Source organism: Condylura cristata, unplaced genomic scaffold (genome assembly GCF_000260355.1).
Source record: "Condylura cristata isolate star-nosed mole 26May11 unplaced genomic scaffold, ConCri1.0 scaffold00019, whole genome shotgun sequence".
Lineage (NCBI taxonomy): Eukaryota > Metazoa > Chordata > Mammalia > Eulipotyphla > Talpidae > Condylura > Condylura cristata.
Window position 1 is genome coordinate 30,779,236 of NW_004567120.1, and position 25,317 is coordinate 30,804,552.

Sequence of the window (25,317 nt, forward strand, 5' to 3'; positions counted from 1 at the left end):
GTTCTGTATGAATAAATAAATAAATCTAATAAATAAATAAATAAATAAATAAATAAACATATAAAAAGTCCTATGGTGGTCTCCTATCCAAAATACATGGATACTAATTTTGAGTGCATGAAAGTTGTTATAGTCGCTATTTTCTCACTTGGTTTCCACTGTTTTATAGACAGATGGCATGCTCATTTTTATACAGGTGAGATGTATATATACATATATTTCAAAAATCATAGTATAATAAAAATATCTCCTTATTACAGCTTTTTTTTTTAAGACCAAATCAATAGTTTGCTTCTTTGTTTGTTTGTTTGTTGTCAATATTGACAAAAGCCCAAACAAATCTCATTAAAACTCAGTAAGGTCCAGATTATTTTACTGATTCAATTTTCAAAATTCAAAGAAGACGTACATACCAATTCTCCACATACTCTTCCAGAAAGTAGGGGAAGGAATACTTACCAACTTATTCTATGACACCAATATTATTCAGATACCAAACCAGAGGAAGACATCACAAGAGAAGAAACTGCAGCTAAATATCTCTCATGAGGGGCCTACCTGGTGGTGCAAAGACTTAGGTTTCAGCACTAGGAAGCAGCCACTGAAACATGAGTTCGATTTCTGGACAGGGAGTTGGCCCATGTGATACAGCATACCTCTTCTGTCTCGCCTACTGCTCCCCTCAGCAGTGTATTTCAGTCAATCTGCCTGTTCTACTCCCCACTCTATTTCTGGTGAATCCCCTTACCCCCTGACACCTGCACCTCTGGCCTGCACCCCAGCTCTTGTATGCATAAATCATTTTAAAATATATCTCTTATGAATAAAGAGACAAAAAACCTCACCAAAATACTAATGGAACAAATCCAGAAATAATTTTACCTCTTGATCAAATGGGACTTATCCAGAACTTCTTCAACCTGATACAGTTTATGTATGAAAAGTCTATAGCTAACATCAGAACCACGCAAAATGGTGAGAGACTAAAAATTTCCCCCTAAAAGGAGGAATAAGACAGGATGTCTGCTATTGCCACTTCTCTCAGTCATTGTGCTGTGATTCTTGTCATTGCAATCAGACAAGAAGAAATAATAAAGACCTTAACTGAAAAGAAATAAAAATGTCTTTATTTGTAATCAACATTATCCTGTCTATATAAGATCCTAAGGAACCCATAAGAAACTATTAGAACTAATAAGTTCAGCAAAGCAGCAAGACAGAATATCAATATAAAAAAGTAATTGATTTGTATATTCCAGCAATGAATAATCTAAAAATAGAACAATCTAAACAGTCCCATTTACAATAGCATCCAAAAGTAGTAAATTACTTAGGAATAAATTTAACAAAATTGTAAAATGTGTATACTGAAAATTATAAAACATAACTAAGAGAAAAAATTTAAAGATCTATATAACCGGGAAAAAGCTGGCCTATAAGTTCAGTGCAACCAATGCAACAAAAAACTGTAGAAAGTAACAAATGATCTTAATATTTACATGGAAATGCACAGGACATAAAATAAATAAGACAACTTTGAAAAAGAACAAAGTTGAAGGATATATACTTACCTATTTCAAAACTTAAGATGAAGTTACAGTATTCAATAAAATAGAAAATTAAAAACAATTTGGTAGTTCTTGTTCTTTAAGACTGCCCACCAGTGTCTATGCGGGTGTCCTTTTCTTAACCCCTTGCAAAATGGCAGGCAGTTCTTGTTCTTTAAGACTGCCAGCCTGTGTCTATGCGGGTGTCCTTTTTTTAAACCCTTGCAAAACATCAGTTTCTTGTCTTTTAAGACTGCCCAGCAGTGTCTATGCGGGTGTCCGATTCTTAACCCCTTGCAAAACTGCAGTTTCTGGTTCTTTAAGGCTGCCCGCCAGTGTCTATGCGGGTGCCCCTTTCATAACCTGTTGCAAAACTGCAGTTTCTTGTTCTTTAAGACTGCCCGCCAGTGTCTATGCGGGTGCCCCTTTCTTGACCTGTTGCAAAACTGCAGTTTCTTGTTCTTTAAGACAGCCCGCCAGTGTCTATGCAGGTGTCCGATGTTTAACCCCTTGCAAAATCACAGTCTCTTGTCTTCTAAGACAGCCCGCCAGGTATGCGGGTATTTCTCTTTCCTTGTTCTCCCAATGAACTTGCCATGTGCTGATAAAAAAAAAAATCTAATTACAAAAAATAAGAGGACAATGTGGCAATGACATAAGGACATATAAAGGGCATAGAATAGAGAGTCTAGAAAAAAACACTTAAATTTAAGGACAATTGACTTTTGACAAACATGCCAAGACAATTCAATGGGAAATAATCTTCAGTAAGTGGGACGAGTGGAGATTTACATGCAGAAAATGAAGTTGGATTCTTACCTCACAACACACACCACACAGGCATACAAAACAATTTAACTCAAAATGGATCTTAGGCCTAAATCAAAGATGTAGACCTATAAAAGCATTAGAAGAAAACTTAGGAGAAAAATCTTTGTGAGTTTAGTTTGGGCAAAGCGTTCTTAGATCCAAAACCAAAAGCATGATCATGTAGAGAAAGTGGAATTCTGTCAAAATTAATGTATTATTCTGAAAGACAACAGGTAAGTAGATGAACCAAATGTGGTATGTTCATGAAATGTAATACACTCTGGAAAAGTTGAAGTGTTCTGTGCTATGTCTGCCGTGGCCACTAGGGATTGCCAAAATCCATAACGCTGAACCATAAACAGTGTCATTAGGCTCTCCCATCACAGGCTGTCTGGGAAGCCCCAATCCTGACCACTGCCTTAACAGGCAGTTAGTGGACAAGGTAACGTCCACTGTTGTCTTCCCTATTCCCTTTACCTATCTCCTTTACTCAGCCAGATGTGAAATTAGACATATGCTTAGTATCCTTGGCATTCAAGGCTCTTCAAACTGATGCTTAGTTTTATGCCACCTCTCAAACAGACCCTATTCTTGGACTGTAGTTGAGTTGCACCCTCTTTATATTCTTTTTCTTGTCTGATCACCATCTTTTTTTCATGCTGTTTTCTCTGCCTATCGAATTCCTACATGTGCCTTTAAGGCCCAGCATGGGCCTTCCCTGGTGGTACAACGCCTTGAAGTGCATAGCACTGTGAAGCTAGCTGCAGCCACTTCAGCACGAGTTCAATCCTCAGTCCGGGAGCTAACCCACATGGTGCAGCAGGCCTCTCCTGACGTGCCCGCTGCTCCCCTCAGCAGTGTACTTCATGGATGTGCTTGCTCTGCTCCCCACTCTGTCTCTGGTGAAACCTCTCACTACCCCTACACTCTGACCTGTACCCGGTACTGTATGCATAAATTTATAAATAAATAAATAAATCCTTTTTTAAAAGGCCCAGCATAAAAGCCACCTCCTCCATAAGCCTTCCATGATTACTACTGTGCTCATTTCCACTGCCTTCCTGATTTCCTGGGGCTCTTTTCATCTAGCCTAAGCAGTCATTTTGTAACTTGTAGTCCACACACCCTCCCAGGCAAGCACTTCATTGGAGAGTTCCTGGAGAAATCACAATCTACTCTACCAGGCCTGTTACAGGAAGAGATAATGGTGAGGAAAAAAACAATAAACTTATGAAATAAACAAAGATGGAGCTAGTATCTGACAGGACCAGTTAAGAAAGGCCTAATCTGGGAAGGTCCCCCTCGAAGAGAAAGTCCAGCCTGCCTCTGTTATTCAGCCTAGTCCAACTCCGGGACTGCTGGGCTCTGGGGAAGTCTAATAGATGCCTGCGGCCTTTTTCCCTTTCAGCCTCTCTCCACCTGCTCTACTCCATGCTTTGCTCTCTGGAAGCTTGATAAAGAGCAACAGGGAAAATCACATCAAACGTGACAATGTCCCACAGAAAGCACGTACCAGAAACATAACCTGGGGCAAGCGGGAAAGGGGGGGCCGGTTGGCCAAGCCCATTCCAGGATCAGGAAAAACCAACTCCTTGACAGCAAGCCCAGGGCAGTGGGAGGGGTGGTGCATGGAGATGGGAGAAAATCAACGTTCACTTTTAAGCGACCTACTGCTCTGTGAGAAAGTTTTCTCATTGCTGTTTTAAAGCCTGGGAGACTCAGACTCAGGCAGGTGAAGCAAGTTGACAGCAGAATGGGGTAGAAAGAACGGGGTAGATTTGAATCCCGATCTTAACAGCTGCAATGACCGGCCTCCCTAGTCTGGATCTTGCAGCTTCTGTATGTCTTACTCAGGCTTCCTCTCCTTGCTAAGTCTAACATGAGAGTGGGCACATTGGCGGTCCTTGGCTCCTTTGGGCTGGCTGAGAGCCCCAAAGGCACTATTTGCTACTTACATTGCAAGATGTGGGATGCCATTAGCGCAGCACAGGTGGCACTGCATGGAAGGCGTCCCAGAGCCAAGTCCTTCTTGAGCTGAAGAGCAAAGAGATATCTGCAAAGAAGTGGGGAAACGTCTCTCAAGAAAGGAACGGGAACAAGAAAGAGCATTTCCCTTTTCCCAGATCCAAGATGATTCAAGAAAGAAACGGTGCCCCTCCAGGCAGGGAGAGGCCTTGCTCCTAGTGAGTTACATGGAGGCTTGGCCTCAGCCCCCGCCAGCCCCAGACCACAACGGGCTGATCCAGCACCTTGGCAGGCCTTGCAGCCATGAGGAATCACCCTGGCCAAATCCTCCCGCCAACTTGAAGGAGTTGGCCAATTGTCCTCTGTGGTTTCTGCCACGTAGCAAAGCCGCATACCCAGCCAGAGAGAGAGAAAGAGGGATTCTGTAAGAACAAACCCGCTCAGGAGGCCAGGACTGTTCCGTTTACAAAGTGCTAGCTCGTACTTGCTATCATAACAACTTAGGAGGTTGGCAGGGCACGAACAATCACCCCATTTTACAATTACGTGCAGACAGAGGTCAGGTGATTTTAGCAAGGCCATGTGGATGGAGCTAGAACTCAGGTCTACCCCTGAATCCAGGCTGCCTCAGTGTTACCCAAAGGTGGTGTTTCAGAAATCAAGGGCTAACTAAGGTGGCACTGGTGTCCATGTTACTCCTGTGCCTGCACCACCTTGTCTGGCTCACGAGAGCTCAGTCCAGTGTTTTGCACAGAGCAGGAATGGAATTACTGTGGGGCGAAGCCAAACTGCTGTTCTTCCCAGCCACAGCTACTCAAGAACCCATAAAGTACAGGCTGGTGTCCAGAGCGTTGCCAAACAGCATTTGCCCCACCCGTTAAAGACCTTATCCAAAGAGAATCAACTTTTGAAAAGATGTGTGTAATGAAGATTCCACTCCTGGCTACTTTTCTTCCATGGTTGTAAATTGTTCCAATATTTTGTTTTATACATTAAAACATTTAGCAAGTACCCACTGTATGCATTTCCCTCTACCAGATGTGATTTTCTAAATAAAGTTCTAGGTGGACTTTAAAAAAAATTAAGCCTTGAAGGCAGTGTTGTACATCAAAATTAATTGCAGGTGATAGATGAAAATCCAGATTAGAAAAAACAGGTAAATTAGTAGGTGATTATTCAATTTACAAAAACATTAATCACTATAATCCTTCAAATTCTGAGCTCCCCTAATGGATTAGAAATGAGTCAATTAGAAAAATTATATTTGCACACCACTCTCAGAAACTGGTATATTGGCCCCAAGCAGGTATCCTTGTAAATTCTACTGCAGTTAAATATTCTTAAATGGACCAGTGGGGAGAAGAACAAAGGCAGTCTATCCTTTGCCATTGCCTGCTTTCAAATACAAATGAGGATAATCGGCCTCAATTGCTAGAGAGAAAGCGAATTTCATTTTGCTCCTAGCAAGGAAGAAAGGAAACTTCTTGTCATTTGACACGTTCTTGTTCCTTGCTGTTGGGAGGCAGCTGCCTGCTAGAAATACCAAACCTTCACTCTGAACAGCTGATGAATCATTTATCATCACAGTGATTTTCTCATTCTGTTTTTTTTGGGGGGGGGGCGTGTGGGGAGAAGCCTATCTCCATCAAATTTGCTCACAATTTGAGATTCACAATTTGAAATGGGTGGGCAAAGTTATATAGATACCAAAGATATCAAATTATCTGGGAAAGGGGCCTAGAACTCAGAGATGTGGACAAAATTGGGGGGCGGGTGTGGAGAAAAAGACACTGCCTCATGAATAGAGACTTCTGCCGAAACCCCTCAGGAAATAGTCTCTCTGTACAAAAGGGGTGAAGGAGAACTGGCTGAGTAGGGGGGAAGACTTCAGGGAGGGGGGTGTTGACTGACAACGTCTTGTGACCTTGACCCCAGGACATTCTAGCTTACAGGATCTATTTCCTCACCTATAAGCCAAGAAGGCTGGACTAAATTATCTTTATACCCCTTCCTCATCTGAGAGGCTGGAAGTCTAGAAAGAAGGAAAGATTTGGGGGGGAGTGTTATATTGACCATATTTTTGAAAAAAATTAGGTTTCCATTGTAATTATTAGGGGCAGTGACATAAGTGTAAAAAATGTTAAAATGGTTTTATGTTTTTTACTTAGAAAATGTTATAAGGATAAAATAGTTTTGTTTATAGAAAATTACTAAAAATGTATCACTGTTACATAATTATAATAAAATTACCAATGCTGTATAAGTGCACATTAGAATGATAGAATGATTCACTTCCTACATGTACACAGTGACACACCCCTGTGCTGCCAAGCTGCCCTCTGTTTCGAACTCAGTGCAACTCAGGCAAGCGCTCCTCTTGACACAGTAAGTAATTTCACAACCCCCGAGAGGCGACCACCCTCTTCATCCTGAAGTTCCCACTCTTTGGAAGATGAATGCCTTGGACAGGCCAGAACCTCCTTCTTTCTTTCTCCTTTCCATCTCCCAGAGAGTGATCAAGATCCAAGTTTGCCGATGGCTAGCAGCCCATTTCCTCATAGGCAGAGAGCAACGTTTCTTACATAACCCTGAACAACAGACACATAGGTAAGCACTTACTTACCTTGTAAGTTCTTCACGCAGATGTCCAGGGTCCACTGGGAAAAATTTCACCATAAATTTGAAAACAACTTCCTTAGGATCTTAAAACACAATATCTCCATAAGTTTTATTTAAATGTCCATCACAACAGTTACAGGTCTTTCTCTTTCTCTCTCTCTCCTCTCTTCTCCTCTTCCCTCCTCTTCCAACACCCCTCCCACAGACTGTTATTGTAAATTTAAATTTTTCCCCATGGACAAGCTGTTGCTATTTCTCTAGATAGTAATTGCAAAAGTCCTCCCACCCCTCTTCCAACCTTCAGTCCTTTTTCCCTTTTGTAAAGATGTGCTGCACTGGGGCCCACTCTGTCTTCCAAGAAGTTTCCCATTTAGGAAGAGATGCGACTTGCTACCTGGGAGTCTGCATTCATGACTGAGAAAAAGGCTCGGCTTTAGAGGCAGGTGAATATCAAACAGCTCAAGGATTTCAGAAATAGGACAGACTGATGACCTTACCTATTTCAAAATTAAGAAAACACATCTACTAGCCTTCACTGCTAGCTGCATTTGAAGATAATACATTTTGCACCAAACACACACACATGCTGCATCCCCATTCATTCAGTAAATATTTGTTGGTTGCCAACTTGATGCCAAGCATTGTACATGGCAGGTACTGGGATTAAGAAAGCAAGCGCTGGGAGTCTGTGGAAGACACGGACACTTGCGTCAGACGACTGTGTCATCACAAAGTGTGGTAAGCAGCAAGTACTAGGAAAGCAGGAAGGGAGAAAAGAGCTTGCAGAAAAAGGAGGAAGTCATCCTAGAGGAGGTGACCCCTGGCTAAATTGCCAGATTGAGCAAGTAAAAATCTGAAACTCCCAGTTAAATTGGAATTTCAGATTAATGATAGCATGGGGATACTTATTCAAAGAAGTGATTCTTGTTTATCTGAAACTCCAGTTTAGCTGGGTATCCTCTATTTTATCTGAGGAGCCTACACCCAAGGAGTTTTGTCAAAGTCAGGAGTGGGAGGAATATAGAGCAGTCAGTGACAGAGATAAGGATGAAAAGGCAGAGCCCAGTGCTTTATGGGGATGTTCAGTAATGAATTTGGGCTTTACTTTAAGGGCAGTAGGAAGCAGTTATGGAAGCATTTTAAGCAAGAGAGTAAGGATTCCATTTTGGAAAGTTTCCTTTGGAAATGGTGTAGATGATGGATTCAGTGTGGTGTGGGGAGGGATTGGTTAGGAAGCTCCTGGAATAATGTGACAGATGTTCCTTACATGGCGGGAACAGCCGATGTGGCAAACAGCACCATATAATGAGCAGGTTGGGGAAGAGACACTGGAACAGCAATTCTCACGGTGTTGACTGAAATCTACCTGCAAGTGAAACACCTGTGGAATCTGTGAAACATACTCCCTCAATTCGGGAGTGAGGCTGGAAATTGGCATTTTAACAAGAACCCTGGGTGATCTCAGTACACATTGAGCTGGTAAAGATAAGTCATCTTCAGGCAGAAAATGAATGGCGTTGCAGGTGGCCAGCAAGTACTTGCGAGGATTTGGGGTGATGGGCATATCTTCTTGTGCCAGTCCCCACGGTGCTGATATTCCTGTAGTTCTTCCAATTTCCCCAAAGCCCCACCAGCACAAGTTTCTTCATCTCCAGCAGAGTTAATGTGATATTTTAGAATTACTAAATTCACTGGATATCAGATAGATGGTAAAATGCATCAAAGCTCTTTCCTCCTCTTATAGATAGGTGTGGAGTTGCTGAAATATTTTCAAGTTGTAACTGGGAACTAGAGTCCTTAAATGATTTTCCATACTTACTTTTTACTTGCTTTGTAATGGGCTTCAGAAGTTCCAACCAGACCTGTAATAACATTAATGGGAAATATTGGAAGAATGTGTCATGAGTGCAGCTTAGCGGGAGGTGGTGGAGACCAGATAAGTCAGTATGAAATAAATGTCAGTCTGGTTAGACTTCTAAAGATAGTCAGAAAGAGCAGCGTCAAAGATGACCTCCCCACCACACTCCATCTGCCCCTGTTGTATTCCCACTGACAGCAAACACTGATGAGCTTTGTTGTCATTTGCGTTGCCACCCCCTACCTCAGTAGGATGACAGAGGTATCACCTACCAGGCCCTTTAGTTGCTTCAAAGACTAAACAAGGCACCTGGCGCCACATTCGACTCCTACTGCCCCAAGTGCCAGCTTCGTAGACATCATGGGCCTTCCTGGGGAGGTGCCAGAGTATAGATAGGCCCAGGCAGGACTTTCAAGAGGGGGAGAGGCCCCTCAATATCACTGGTGAGGTTAGGTGTCTTACTGGGGGAGGTCGAGCTCCAACCTCTGGAAGGATAAAGACAGTGGTTCACATGGTGACAAACAGGAGTATGGGGTAGAGGCGTTTGTGTTTGGCAAGTTGAGGTGACTTTTAATAGACACAGAGGGTAAGTCTGGTCAGTCATTTTGCAAGGGTTTTCATTTTTACGATCAGGGGTTTGAGTCCCAGGCACCTAACTGCAAAATGCATTTGGAAGCAATTCTAGACACAAAGAACCCTATAATGAAACCAAACTTACATTATTTCCAGCGTGGCTACAGAACTCTAATCCAAAATATTCCTTTTCAGCAAGGTTTAGATGGCTGCAGCTCAGGTTAAACAGCGCCTTCCCGGATGACTTTTGCTAAACAAAACAGACAGGTCATAGCATCGCTTGCGTTCCTGACGTGATCACGTGCCTGCTGTGTGGAATGAAGGGCAGAAGCCATGGGGGTGCACTATCTGGTGGAGCTGCATCAGTCTAAACGAAGCTGGCTTTTACAGACAAACACATGAATCTATCTGTGCATTGTTTTGGGGGCCTGAGACAAACCATCTTGGCAAAAAAAAGAGCTTTGCACTTAACTATGGCTACATCTGCAAATCTACCCTTTCAGTGCAATTCTTTAATCAATTCACCCCACAGGCATTTTCAATGATTTTCCTCAAATTGACAGATAGTTTAATCAAGATGCAAATCTGACCTGCTTCAAATCCCTCAGTGGCTCCCTCAGGATAAAGTCTTTTCTCTTTAGCTGGGAAGGCTGAGCTTTCTCCCTGGACACTGTCCCTACAGGCTCCTATCTCGCCCCTCCCCCTTCGTGGCACTTTCCTTTCTAATGCTGGGGCCTGCCTTTACTGCCTCATACTTGTCTTAGTGTCTTGCCTCCAATCCTCTGTTCTGTCCCTGCTATTACACCCTCTTTGCTTTGTCGTCCTCCCACTCAGCTTGAAGTCATCCAGGGGCTCTCAGATCCCAGCAGTAGCAGGTTGAGCCATGGAGTGACCTCCCTGCTCCCAAATGCTATCTACCCTCACACTGGGCACTTGTTACTTGGATACCTCATTGCCCCCCATCAGACTGAATTCCCTGCAGCTGGAATCCTGCTTTATTTTTCTGCACGTGCACCAGCTATAACTCAGAGCCTGGCACTCAGTAGGGTCTTGAGTGATTGTCCCGCCATCATGAATCTAACCAAATGACTCAGGTGACCTCTTGAGTAGACTTTATTGTACAGCTTTCCCCTACCAAATCTGTTTGTAGTATACTCTCTTCACCTACAGCCACACGTATTTTTTCCTTCATAAAGTCCACACACACCGAGAGCACAAAACATTCCTGTAAGCTTCCCAGGGAACAGGAGCTTTGATGAACTCTCTGTGAGCTCACATGGCTGGGGTGGCTCTTCTCCGCCACCATGGCTAAACCTGAGGTTGCTGTCGCAGGGAGGACTATGATGGGAAAATTGGGCCCTGGCTGCCAGGCACAAAGACACGCTGCTGAAAACCCCTAGTTAAACAAGTCACAAGACGCCTGCGGTGCAGCAAGGAAGCCAGGCACAGAAATGTTGTTGGAAATCACCAACCCATAGAATTAAAGCAACCTTGAGAGGTCGGAGTCTCCAGCCACCTTCCTCCCACCCCCTGCCCTCTCCCTGAAGGCAGAACCACATGGAAGGGAGCCCACCTCTGGGATTTAATGGCTTCCTGGGAGGTGGCCTACTCAACCCCCTCCAACCCCCACAAGTGCTCCCCTCTCCCCCAGACTTCTCTCCACTTGGTTACACTGTTCAACTTCCACCAATTCAAGATTCATGTAGGTCAACCAAAGGCCTATTTTTAAATGCAAATAGGTCTCAAAGGCAAACCCCACTCACTGCCTCCCTCACACCTGGAGGGAGAGCTGAGGGGAAGGGCTTGATTTTATGTGGGAAGTCACATTGGGGCTGTGGTCCAAGGAGTAGGGTCAGCCCATGGACTGGGGGAAAGTGGGGAGTGAAGGTCACTGGGGAGCACAGTGGAAGGGGGTGTCTAACAGGGAAGAGAGAGGGGGGAGTATTTCCCTGTGTGGCAACCTTGCCTAGGGCAGGTGCTGACACAGACCATTCCAGACTGATGAAATCGCTCCTATTTTTAAAATCCTTGGGCCAAGGAGCTGCCATGGGATTTTTTTTTTTAACTGTTAAAAAAAAAAAAAACCGGTGGGGGTACAGAACACTGTTTCCAATACCAAAGAAACATTTTAGCTGTGAGGACCAAATTCCATCATAGACTCCAGTTTCTTGGCAAACAATTTAAGAAACACAAGACTTTCCTTTTTCTTCCTCACTTTAAATAATTCCACTTTTCCCCATGGGTGGGGGGGGAGGACTTAATTCTCGTTATCTACCTTCTGCGTGTTTATCTCTTGAAATGTTTCTGCGGTCAAAAAGACAAGCCATTCTTGTAAGGTTTCCAGTCACAGCTTCCTTTGTGCTCCCTTCTGTTCGAGCCCATACCGTGTTTAAGAGGAAAACCTCATGGTCCTTACGTTCTAGACACGTTGCCAGCTGGTTCTAAAACCTTTTGGCTTTTATGCACTTGGAGGTCAGGTGCTCACTTGGCTCATTTCTCTTCAGTCCTCCATAGAGTACGTTGAAATTGGCCTTGTTTCGGAATGTGTTACGAAACAGGCAGTAAGGTCTTGTTTTTGTCTCAACATGTAGCCTTTATTTTTTCCCAGCCATTATGATTCAATTCATCAATGTTTATGTTATGATTATTTTTTTCATGATATCTCCTGATAATACAATATCCATATTTTCTCTCTTTTGGATTTCTGATTCTCTTTTCAACTGCTTGTTCTCATTTAAGCTGACACGTTTCAACATTCTAATTAAGCTCCTTAGTGTATCTTACCACAGTTCCTTCCTCTCAGGGGCCCAAACTCCGATTCTAACCCCTGTTTTATCCTGATCTCTCTTAGATTACAGTTGAGCAGAGTTTGCCTGAAAATATATACTATCATTATATATCATATATATCTTATGATTAGGTATATTACTGAAGAATTTTAGAGCTTATGTTTGTAATCTCCAATATACTAACTGGATCTTAATCATCGCACACTAATTTCTGGGGGGTCCAAACCCATCTTCTCATGGAAAAAATAACAGTCAAAGTAGGTACCTCTAAATTACAATTCACCAAAGTTTCTGTGCACCTGTCATATACAAAAATTTGTTAAGGCAAACCTGAATTATTATCCTGCTATCACTTACTAACTGGGTGAACTGGAATAAATCTTTTAGCTCACAGAGTAAATAACCTGCCTTTTCCAAGTATCTGAAGACAGAAACCATGTGCTTAAATATCTGGTATTATGTACAAAAACTGGACATTCAATAACTGTTTACTGAATAAATAGATGAATGGATCCAAACATTTAACTTGAATCATGTACATTAGTAAGATAGTTGTCTGAGAAGGAAGAACAAATTAGTCACTATGTGACCTAGGGCAAATTACTAAACACTTCCAGCTTTGGTTTACTGTAAAATGGAGATAGTAGCAGTATTATCTCATTGAATTGTGAGGATTAAACAAGATACTTCACATCAAGGTCTTAGTGTGGTACCTGCACATCATATAGCTCAAGCAATGCACCTGTATAGATAAATGCAGGGAAGATTCTGGAAGGATACATATCAGACTGCTAACAGTGTTGTCTCTGGAAAAGGAATAGAACAAAGGAAATTTCACCTTTTTATTCACTACATATCCATATTTTTTTCCGCGACCAAGAACAATAGAAAGTCCCTTAACCAACTTTTACTCGACAATGCACAGAGAAAGCTAAGCTTTCCATTCCCTCCTTTGAACCTTGACAGATGTCTATGTCATGGTGCAATTCCCTGGCTAGCAGGCTACTCTAATATGATCGAGCACTTCTACATCTATGCATGAGTCCCATGCTTAGTAACAATTATTTTCTAGAGCATATTCTTGGCAATTCTACTTATCATTATAATTATACATTTAATTAAATTGTATGCCTATTAAAAGAATTATGATAAATGTCTAAAAGTAAGAGTTGTTTCTATGAAAACAAAGTTGATCACAGCAAAAATTCAGAACAGGAGGAAATTCCCAAGGATATGCTATGACATTAGGAGTGGGTAGGACAGTGATGAAATATTGGGGGGAGAGAAGATGTCAAAATCTGAAAGGATTCTGCAGTCAAAGTGCTTTGCAAGCATCTACATCTTTGCTCAGTATCGAATAAGCAAATACCGGAAATCACAGTTGATGAATGTGGGTGTGGTTTATGAAAAAAAGACCAAGGCAACATCAATCTAAAGTGCTTACTTAAAATACATTGCCCTTACATTAAAAGATTGTCATATATGTAAAAATTCATTTTATGTGTTTGTGTGTATAGATATGTCTTATGATTTTTGCTTCAGTAAACTTAATCAGCCAAATGATAACTACCTTTATCACATCAGATAAATGAGATTCTATTGTATCCACATACTGACTCTGTACCTTAAAATTACAGTTTCAGAAAAACAAAATGAACAAAATATAGTATATTATTAATAGCACAATAATTTTTTAACCTTTTCTTCTTACTTGCTTTATTTTCCAGAGAAATGCAGCAGATATAACATTTAAAAGCATAGGGCCTTACAAAGAGTCTTCAAGTTGTGTCTCCTGTTTCCAATTTTGAATCCTATAGTCAAAATAACTCTCCTGCTTCCCTCAGGAAATTGTCCTTGAAGTCACAGTTGATAATCACTCATTCTCACGACTTTGTGGTTATGTCTCATTTTTTATCCCAAAATATGATTGCATTAGCCCAGACTGCCATAACAAAATACCAAAGGCTGAGTGGTTTAAACAAGAAGAATTTATTTCTCACAATCCTGGAGGCCGGAAGTTTGAGACTGGGGGCTGGCCTGGCCAAGTTCTGCTGAGACCTCTCTCCCTGAGAGACTGCCTTTCTCTTCCTTTTCTTATAAGACCACCAAGTCTCTCCCATTATGCCCTCACCCATGTGACCTAATGAACCTTAATTACTCCCTAAAAGGCCTATCTCCAAATCTACTCACATTAGTCAAGTTGGGGGGTCACAGGGCATTTAGTGGGGACACAATTTAGTGGGGACACAATTCAGCCCGTGGCAGTAGCACTGACTGCTTGATAGCCCACTTTAATGACCATTACTTGCTTTTTAGGACTTTTGACTCTGCAAACATTACATCCACCCTCAAATAATGAAGATTTGTGAGGCATTTTGGGAAGAATGTGCCCAGTTAGAGAGGCCAAAATGAGTTCCAAGCATGTGCTGAGTACCTGCAGTAAATATGGGCAGGCAGAACATCAGAGCCGCTGAGAATGTGACCTCTGGAGCAGACACACCTGGGTGTAGTTCTGATACCTCTGCTTGCTAGAATGTTGATCGTGCGCAGGCAATTTCATCTCACTGAACCTCAGTTTCCTCACTTGTACAACAGGATCATCAGAAGCCCAAAAGAATAGATGACATAGCAAATTATTCCATTTACATGAAATGCTCAGAACAGGCAAATTCATAGAGATAGAAGGCAGATTGGTGCTGCCAGGGACTAGTTTTTGAGGGAAGAATGGGGAGTAACTGCTGACTAGTATGTGGATTCTTTTGGAGAGAATGAAAATATTCTGGAATTTGATAGTTATGATGCTTGCACAATATGGTGAATGTACTTCAACCCTATAAACTACACTTCAACGGGGTAAATCTTATGGTCTGTGTACTGTAGCTCAATTTTCAAAAAAGGATCACAGTGATTATCGAATGCAAATATTCATCTCAAGTATTTACTCAGTGCCTGGTCCATAGAAACAGCTCAAGAAGTGCTGACTTGTAGAGTGATCATTTAATTTATTGTCCAAATTGGAACAGTTTTGAGGGTGACAGGGTCGTCATAGTTACTATATTGTCACAACAGGTATAAACCAGAATTTTCCTGAGCAAAGCTTGACATAGGATCACCTAGCTATTAGCATATGGTCACTCAGGAGGTCTGTTTTCACAAGGGTAGCATGTACTTGAATATTCAAGATCTGGAATATTACGGAAAACACACAGACATTTCCTCTTATAGAAAACAGTGCTTAGTATTCATTCTTTTCGAAGGACAAGTGAATGAGTCACCTTGCAGTCACGTCAAATCTCTGAGTCCACATTTTCATAGGGAATGTTTAACCATAACAGTCACAGAGAATTGTTTCAGCAGTTTTAATCTTCCTTTTCTTAAAAAAAATTATTTTATTTATTATGTATAAAAGAGTTGGGTGCTGTCCAGAGGTTGGGAGGGGTGAGAGACTTCACCAAAGACAGAGTGGGCAGCAGAACAGGCGAACTGACTGAAACACACTGCTGAGGGGAGCAACGGGCGTGTCAGGAGAGGTCTGCTGTGCCATGTGGGTCAGTTCCCTGGACCGGGATTAAACCTGTGCTGCAGTGGCTACAGAGAGCTTCATAGTGCTGAGACGTAACCCCTTTCGCCACCAGGGAGGCCCATAATAAACATTTTAAAACCAATGCCTCACCTCAGCATCTTCCCCCTTCCTCCCCACCCCCACTGACCCTCTGTATTGTCTTTTCCTAATCAGTTTTATTTTCCTGTTGTGATTTTGCTGTCCAAACCCCTATTTACTTGTGACTCACTCGCCTGCAGCACCTGCCTCCACCCTCTTGTAGCCCTTTCCAACATCTTTCCAGTTCACACACATTGCTGAGGACCAGGCCTCCCCTGGGATACTGAAGTAAACAGTTTACTTCAGTGTTCACTTCAGTAACCCAGGGGAGGCCAGTAACAGGCACCACCCGAAGGCACCATCCAAAGGCACCATAGGCTGGCAGGCCAGGCAGGCCCGTCAGTAGGGCATGACAGGAGTTGGGGCTAAGCATCCTTGTGGAAGCATGTGTGCAGGGGACACTACGGGATCCCACCAAAGGGCGCTGAGCCCAGAGGGATGAGGATGAGCACTGCACAGGAATTCCCAAGGGAGGGGACAGAACACAAGAGGTGAAAAAGAGGCTAGGAAAAAGGCGAGGAAGCAGAGGAGACTCGGAAAACTGGCATAAGTAATGAAACTGCAAGTGGCTTCCAAAGGAGCAAGGACGCAGAGTGACTGCCGACGTGGGCAGGGGCCTGACCAAGAGGAGCTTTTAGTGCCAAGCAAGGCCACACATCTGAAGGTAGGGCCCAGGGTGGGGGCAGCAAATGACTTCTAGCAGGGAACTGATATGGTCAGAGCTCAGCTTTGGAAACAGCTGGCGGAGGTTGGGACAGAGCTCTTCACCCAACGGTTAAGAACAGTGAGTCACCTGGCAGTGTTGTTGAAATGTTTCAGATTGCGGGATTTTCTTTGCTTGTTCCCCTTTGCACGGGCCAGGGCAGGGTTAGCTCACCCCGTGGCTCAGCTGAGAATCTTTTGCTGCCTTCGATTCAGCTTTCTGAATTGCTCTGCTGATTCCTGACACCTGTTTCCTCCCAGTTGAACCAGTGACTTGCCATAGCATCTCCCACCACTCCCTTGTTTCAGAATCTTTCCCATACCCACCTTTGGGGGAGGGGGTTCGGAATATTCCACACCAATGTCTGCACATATTTGAGCCCCTCCTGTGACCGTCCCTGCCTTTTGTGTCCGTCTGGAAAGAAAATCACAGCTTGGCACATCAGAAGATTGCTGTTGACATAATCTTGCAAAATATCTTTCTCTAAAAATTTTATTGACCTAGCTACTGCAAGTATAGCTGCTTTTTTTTTTTTTAAATTCTCTTATTGAGATCACATTGGTTTGTCCCACGGCACAAATTTCAGGTGTACATCTTCCCACCTGGATAAGTGTATGTATCACAGCACACCCACTGGGTCCATTCATTGGCCACCACCACCAGCATGTGTCTTGCTGCCACCCTTCAACATGCCTCTCCGAGGTGGTCACTGATTCCTTTTAAAGTCACCCACCTGAAATATTCGTTCAGGTCTTTTCCGGCGCATCTGTGAGCTTTCCACGTAACATGACATTTACAACATAGCCTAATGACCCACCCTGGCACCAGCCCAGATTTGTTCCATCCAGAAGAGCCTGAGCACACGGCTGCTAAGCATCTTTATGGAGACATCTGTGAACTAATCCCTCTTGGCTGCCCTCCTGGCATATTTCAACCTGTCCTTTTACCTTCATATCCTGAAGGCTGAATGGCATTTTGGAACCCAGAACCCAGCAAAACTTTCCAGCAAGAGGATCAGAGTTGTGCTGTGTCAAGTAGAAAGACAAGACCACTGTGCATTTTGGTAGCGATCAGTGCAGTTCCAAGCTAGGCGTGTTTGGGGTGACCCTGGTTTAATGTCGGCCATGTAGGAAATCTCATTTTGGTCCATTGTCCCCAGATTTACACCTCAATGCAGCTGTTGATAAACAAGGATGGTCAGGTCCTCCTTTCCAGAGAGTCGGGACCCTTCCCCATGGAAGTCTTTCTCCTTTCCTGTCCTTCCTCCCACTGCCCAAACCCCTACCACCACCAGATCTATCCCACATCCAGGAACCTCAGAATCCCGGGGTGTGGGGTGGGGGGAGTCACACCCTTGGGACTGCTCCTTGTAATGGACTGTTTTACTTTCACTATAAATGCAAGTATAAAAATTGCAAATATCCTGATATTGCAAATAATAATAACAATATGCACATCTTACACATTGACCTATAGAGTCAGATGCAATCAGTTTTCCAAGAAAGAAGCAGAACATGAGTTCATAGCTTACACTGAACAAATCACCCAGGGAACAAGGATAGGGAGCATCTTCAGGCCAGGGCAAAAGAAATTGTTGGCCAAACTGTCACCCTTCTGGGGTGGGGGAAAGGAGGGTTTGAACTCCTGGTACAAAGAGAACTGTGAGTGGTGAGAGGCTAATTACCAGGTAGCAGCAGTTCCTGCTAAAATGGAGCCCTCTCTGCAGGCAGTCTAGTATTTTAGCGTCTGGTAGAGAACAAGGTGCAGTTGACACATCAAAGAATAAGTAGGAAGTCAACAGAGTCCTTCTGCCCAAAGCCCATAGCTGTCAGCAATAAACCCTTGAGAGAAGCAGTTACTGGGTACTTAAGATTTCGAGCAGGAGTAAGCAGAGAGAACAACCCTTGTAGTTGCTGTGCATGTGTGAAATTCACACCAAATTACAACTGGTTTTTATTTTATTTTTGAAACCTAAAGCAGTTCAAAGTGCTGCAGGCATTATAGATAGAAGGCCTCGCTGCTGGGAATTTAACTGCTCCAAAAAATTTCCCACACATGTGGCTGTTCTTTGGAGGTCTTGAAGGGTCAGACTGACCAGCTCTCTGATGATCACCCTCTTTATCGTCAGACATAACGATAGTGACTAAACTGAACTGGGAAGAGAACTCTGAAACCAGAGAGCTAGTCTAGTGCCTGAGAGGTAAAACTTCCTGCCAGACACCTTTGTGCCTAAGGCCCACAATAACCTGGACAGCCTGCCTCTGATTCATGCTCTTTGCTGTGCTGGATGGTGTTTAAGAGACTCTTATTACTCAGAGTTACTTTTCACACTATGGGGGAGAAAGAAAAAGGGGGGGACCCAACAAGATTACCACCCTAATAGTATTCTTGTCCCCACTCCTGGGACATTGAAATTACCGTGCCTATATTGGAAAGGCTGTTGAAAGTGACAGTGTAATAATAGCATTCTCAAGACAGTGCTCCCAATCTTGTTGAAATTACTAGCTATTCTGGGTAATTAAAAACAATTATAATTGTTTGTTTCCACGTAACGCTTCAGAACTAAATCCATGTGGTGTGCAGGATGCACAGCTACATTCCAAATGGTGGTTGGGATTTTCTTTTAAACTTCTTCACGTTGACAAAACGTTCTGTAGCTACCTGGCAATGCAACTATTCAGGAAATAGCAGGTAGCATCAGATTTCCTGTAGTCTGTGCACTTCATTTCATAAGTGAGGGCGCTTGGACCCAAAGCAGGGAAGAGATTGCCCAAGACCCTTCAGCAGACTAACAGCAGAACCGGGATGAGAACCCAGGTCTTCTGACCTCCGGTAATGGCTTCATTCCCTGACATCTGGCTGTGGTTAACTAGGAGGAAAGCTAGATCTCGGTATAAGAAGGACCAGAGAGTGATGAGAGGAAAGTACTAGTCCTTTTGATGTCGGGTTTTTTTGGAGTTGATGGGCCCTCAATCTCCATATCTTCACCTCAGATCTGCTCCTGACACCTCCTACAGCCTCTGGTGCCTCTTTGGGTCTTGTGCTTTGAGACCTGGGCTGGGTTAATAGCTATGCTAATCCCCTCTCCCTTACCTCAGGCTCTTGGCGGCCTGAGAACCAGGCTTCTGGTCTCAGGCCTGGGGGGGGGCGCCTCCTTTCCAGCTTCTCTATTTTCCTCCATCACTTTGATTCACTCTTTCCTTTCCTGGTCACTGTTTTCCCCAGCTTTGTCATCTTCCCTTTTCCCTCCTCCTTGCGTCTGTCTCCAAGGTCTCTCCTTCTCTCCTTCAGTGCCCCCCTCACCCCTCCCTCACTTGCTCTCCATTCCTCTTTTCTTCCCTTGAATTTCGCAGGGCTAGGAGCAAGCTGAAAGTCTCTCTGTTCTACAAAGTCGTGAATTTCACAGACACTCAATAAAGGAGTCTTTAAGGAATCATGCCTTTTTAAAGCATCTACTTAATAAAAGGCCATGAAGCCCCAAATATTAGTGTTACTCTAGAGACTCTGTGTTGACGGAACAGAAAATATTTTTAAATATATTCAGATAACTAGTTCAACTCCTTGAACTGGAAAGGCACCGGAGGGATTGCAGGACCCACAAAAAAGCTGTATTCTATATGAAAAAATGTATACCAAAAGGTTGCCATCTGGATGATGCCATCAGACTTGAGTTTTTATTTTCTTCTTTTTGCTTCTCAGAATGTTTTAATCTTTCTAGAATGACTCTATATCGTATAATCTATTAAAACTGGATGTGAAAACTGAAAAATACAATGAACCTCCACAGGGTTCTTGCTAGAAAATGAGGGTGATTGTGAGCTATCACTCAGAATAATCTCCCTGTCACGAAGTATCTCATTCCCCAACCCTTTCAACACCTCCGTGCAAGCCAGGTGTGCCTGCCTGTTGACACCTGTGGACTACACTCAGGAACATTCTCTACCCTGCAGCAAGAAGCTTCCGTGGGGCCCCCACCTCATCTACACTTGGTTTCTTGCCAAGCTCTATGCTGGCAGAAATCTCTCAGGACCTGTTCTTTGGTCCCTCTTTCCCTACTCAGATATATGCCTGAGTTCCTGACGCTTGTCCTCCTGTCCCTTTATTTGGGTTCCTCATGTTCGGTGCTGGCTTGGACATACAGTGGCAGCTGGTTGGCTCCACAAAACCCTGCTCTCCTCCTTACTGATCTCCACTTAAGTTGTGCACACAGTGGGTTCTTCATGAAGATTTGCTGAACCTCTTGCTCAGCAGTATAGCTTACCTCCTGAGCCTGCTCACAGCTTTCTACCCCTTTCCTCCCAGCTTACTCTGGCTTGTAGCCAACCAAATCCTGAGTGCTGATCAGCTCTGTGAGTTGGGTGGACGCAGGCTTTACTAGGCCTTAGGCCCAAAGCCTAGAATTGCATATTGTTGGTAGTCAGCTTCATCTGGGGCTGGCCCCAGGCTTGCAGGCCTCAGCAGTCCTCCCTCCTCAAGGCTGTTTCAGTATGGGAGTGCTATTGTCAGGGCATGCAATATAACTCCAAACAGTCCTCTGGGATTGATTAACTGTATTCAAGGACAGGCACACACAAGTCCAGAAAAATTTTAGTTCCTACATTTCTTCTACACATTACACATCCAACATTCTAATGTACAAGAAGGAAGAAGTGTGGGTTTAGCTTGCAAAATATAGTACTGTGGAAAATTGAGAAGGGGACAGTGCAGGAGTTACTACTTGTTAGCCATCTTTAGTGAGAGACTAGGTCTCGTCTTAGAATTAGCTACATGCTCCCCAAACAAGCTTTTCTAGTATCTTTCTCCTTGGATTGCTTTAGGTGGAATTATTTGTGCAAAAGGACATGGTTAAGCTGACTCATTGCTATTTATAAATCAAAGCCAAAGATATTCCTCCCTTCTTAATGTTGAATGTGATATTTCCTTGCCCCAGCTCAGAAGGTCCCAATCCATATTCCTCCAAATGCAGAAACAAACAGACATGTTCATGCTGGTATCCACAAAGAGACCTGAGGAGGCTTCGTAGACCATTAAGAGGGGAGATGAGCTCCTCTTTGTTGAGCTTTGGAGTAACCTAAACCAGGACATTTCCCAGCTGTAGCAACCCTGTTTCAAACAGTCAGTGGGGTGGTTAATGTGATCACACATTTCCATGGGTACAGTGCTGGTTCAGGGAAAATTACTCACTGTAATACATGAAATGTTTGTGCCACCTCCTCCCTTACTTAAAACTAAGCTTCCTACAATGTGCTATTAAGCTAACTGGCACGTTATCAGTCAAAGTAGTGGAATAGGGGTGAGCTGTCTGGAAGTTGAGAGAAGATAATTCATCCTTTCATTGCTTTAACTGATAGTTATTAAGCTTGTACAGTTGCAGGTAAAGTGCCTGCTACACTAGACTTAGTTGCTGACTTCACCCAATGGAACAGAATCCACTCTGTCCTTTTGGATGTATAACTCCACGCATTGAGTCCCAGGGAATGACATTTCCTTCTTTGTTTCATGCAATTCAGAGGCGCCCTATTCCTATCTTTCTAATTGGTTCCAGTGTCCATTTGTCTGATGAAAGCTTCATAACAACCTTTGCAGGTACTGCTCCACCCAGGTCAGTTTTTCCTGAAACCACTAACCCTATGTTCTGTTTCACTGTTCTTAGCACACACAACAGCTACCTGCTTGATGTCAAATGCCAAGGCAATTCCAATAGTGTGGTTCTTGAATGACTAGCTTTGATGAGGAGATATAGTGACCTAGTGCATGGATGCCTAACCCAGGCAGCCTTGTTCTCATCCTGCTTCTGTTACTGTTCTGTAACTCAGGGCAAGTCACTTCACTTTTCTGTTTTTGATGGGGATATTGAGAGCACCCTTCTTGTTGAGTGAGCAAATATAGGTAAAGTGTCTACATTAGTACCTGGCACTAGTGTCGGCCACATAATAAACACATTAAAAATAAATATTAGCTATTATCTTTACAATTTAGTTTAAAAAGGAATTGAGTGGTCATTGTGAGCTTGTGGGCAATAGGATTGATATTTGAGGGCAGAGGACCTCTACAAGTCATCAGACGTGACAATGAGCAGATTGGAATGTAATTATATGGCAACCATGTATTTAAATGAGGTTTTTTGGGGGGATTATTTTGTTTCTTATTGTTTTCCCCCTTATCAGAAAGCAAATTGTGCTCATGAAATATCAAGGGGGGAAAGAAACAGCAAAGCAAGAAATAAAGTGCTCAGAATCCCATCCACCGAGACAGGCAGCATGGGGACCTTAAGCATTCCAGATCATTCTCAATGCACAGGCTACAATAATGCTTTTGTATGACCAACTTAAAAAATATTAATATTATATTTTTAATATCATCATAAGTTACTATATAGGAGGCCACTGGGTTGGGCGTGTGAGATTTTTTTCTCCTTTCTGCTATTGCAAATGATACTAAAAGAAGCAGCTTAGGCAAAAAGAAGTACATCTATCTTTACACACATCCCCTTAGTCATCCCCTTTGAATTTCTCCAAAAATTGAATCCTCCAGCTTATTAAGGTTGCATTGCATTGTTGGTTGTTTGCCCTTTTTTGTTTGAGACTTTTAAAGAAATACTAAGATGTTTAATTTTGCATAAAATTTTAATTAGGTAATGAAATACAAATTGTGGAAGGGGTGAAGTCTCACCACTATGAAGCTACCCGCAGCCACTGCAGCACCGAGTTCTATCCCCAGGCAGGGGGCTGACCAACATGATGTAACAGACCTTGCCTGACCCCATCGCTGCTCCCCTCAGCAGTATGACTCCGTTGATTTGTCTGTCCTGCTCCCTGCTCTGTATCTGGTGAGTCCTCTCATCCCTTACACCTCTGGCCTGTATCCCAGTTATGTATGCATAAATAAATAAATCTTTAAAAAACAAATTGTGGAAGGGATTCATGACAGTGATTTTCTCACTTGATAAAGGAAATAAAGATTTTATGAGTCTAGCTTCCTTCTGGGTATGAGAAATCTGGGGGCAGCAGGTTGTGGGGGAAGAGTTGGGGTTCTGGAGTCAACGTTTTAGGAGGAAAGGAGGTCTTGAATGAACTCTACAGATACAGGTTATGTGGACTCCACCCCCACTCCTGACACCAGAAACTATAAATCCCATTATCACCAAAGGGAGGATGCTGGGACCTGAGGGTAGAGTTAAGCAGCCAGGTTTGATATAAAATCAGACATGTGGACCTTTGGGGGGCTTTTGGCCTCTTGGCTCATGGCTTTATTCTTGGCTTTTCTCCAGCTTTCAGTGTGCTATTGGGGTTCCAGTTCAGTGGAACTGGTAAGAATATTAACCAACTTCTCTCCCTCTCTTATTCCCTGAGTTATTCATTTCCCTGCTTTTATAAATAAACCCTTTATTAACCTTTTGTGTGTGCCTGCAGTGGAGTCTCATTATAAGTCCCGTTAAGGACGGTGAGGACCCACAGTCAGACAAAGCATTTCACATTGGGGTTGCCCTGTAACAAAGGCACCTAATTTGAATTCCCAGCTCAAGTACTTACATTAGCATGACTTTAGGCTCCTAGGTGACCTTGCTGAACCCTAATTTCTTCACCTGAAAAATCCCTCTACTGGTTGAGCTCATGCTTGTTTCTCCTATCTCACCTCTCAATCTCTTACTACTCTCTGCCCTAAATTTTAAGATCCAAATTGGTTAATGCCACAGGCCTCCCTTATATTTCTACTGCTGTTAGAGCCAACCATCAACTCTGATCCCTCCTATTCTCTCTACTCCCCAACACATACCTAAATCATTAGTCTGGTTATCTAGAGCTCTAACCAGACATCATCTCCCTCCCGGACATGGGTAACCACCCCGAGTGCACATGTGGGCGTGCACACACACATTTCTACCTTGGTTTAGATGCTCCCCTTCAGGTGTAACCTGTCACTGCCACTTGTATGCATCACACTACAGTGTACCTACCTGTACCTGTTTACATTTCTGGTTCTTCCACCAGAGCATGAGGTGTTTGAGCTTGGGACTATTTCTCATTTTTTTTATATCCTCGGTAGCCAAAACAGCACGTAAAAGCAGCGAGGGCTCATACAGTGTGTTCACTGAGTAGTGAATGGGTGCAGTCGTATAATTACACTTACTTAACAAACAATAAGTAAAGTTACTATAAAATAATGTAAGTGGAAATTCATGGAGCACAGATATGTCAGGAAATGGTGGCCTTTAGTATTAAAGGCAATGGACAGCAGCTTTGTGACAGATCTCTTGCAATCATCCAAAACATTCTGAATGTGAAACTCAGGAGAAACTTTGTCTTTGTTTGAGCCGGTTGAAAGGTGAATTTCATCATCTTAGAAGGCATCTCAGAAGACAAAGGACCTGTTGTTAAAGAGCTCAGCCCAGCGATTAGTGGTGAGGCGCCATGCCTAAGTGCTTCCAGGGCCTGGGGTCAGCTCATCCAGACAGACTTCCCCTCTCTGGCCCCACACCTGGGACCCAGAAGAGAAGGAAAGAAGAAGGAAAGAATTCAAGGAAAGAATGAGAGCTGGCATGAGATTGGAGAGGGGGGTATTGTTAATGATTGTGGCTGTGCACAGCAGCTGTGTTTAGAGCCCACGGCCCTGGGGGAAGCTGTCCTAAACGCTGGCACTTTCCTAAGTTCCTGAGCTCTGCGACCTTCTGCAGATCTCCCCTGGCAGCCCACTGGTGGCAGCCCACTGGCCAGTTCCCCAGTACCTCCTGGAGTGCATATGCTTTTTTTTTTTTTTTTTTAAAGATTTATTTATTCATACAGAACTGGGGT

The 25,317-nt window shown here is 43.3% G+C and overlaps 1 protein-coding gene across 1 annotated transcript in view; it reads right to left on the bottom strand.

The window, feature by feature from the left end:
- FRMD7 (FERM domain containing 7) overlaps positions 1–25,317 on the bottom strand; it is a 45,776-nt gene that overhangs the window by 11,659 nt on the left and 8,800 nt on the right. The window contains exons 2-5 of the mRNA XM_004685809.2: positions 9,518–9,622; positions 8,761–8,803; positions 6,946–6,979; positions 4,313–4,410 (exon numbers count right to left, since the gene is read on the bottom strand). Of these exons, the coding sequence (XP_004685866.1) occupies positions 4,313–4,410; positions 6,946–6,979; positions 8,761–8,803; positions 9,518–9,622 (280 nt within the window). The remainder of the gene's footprint in view (positions 1–4,312; positions 4,411–6,945; positions 6,980–8,760; positions 8,804–9,517; positions 9,623–25,317) is intronic.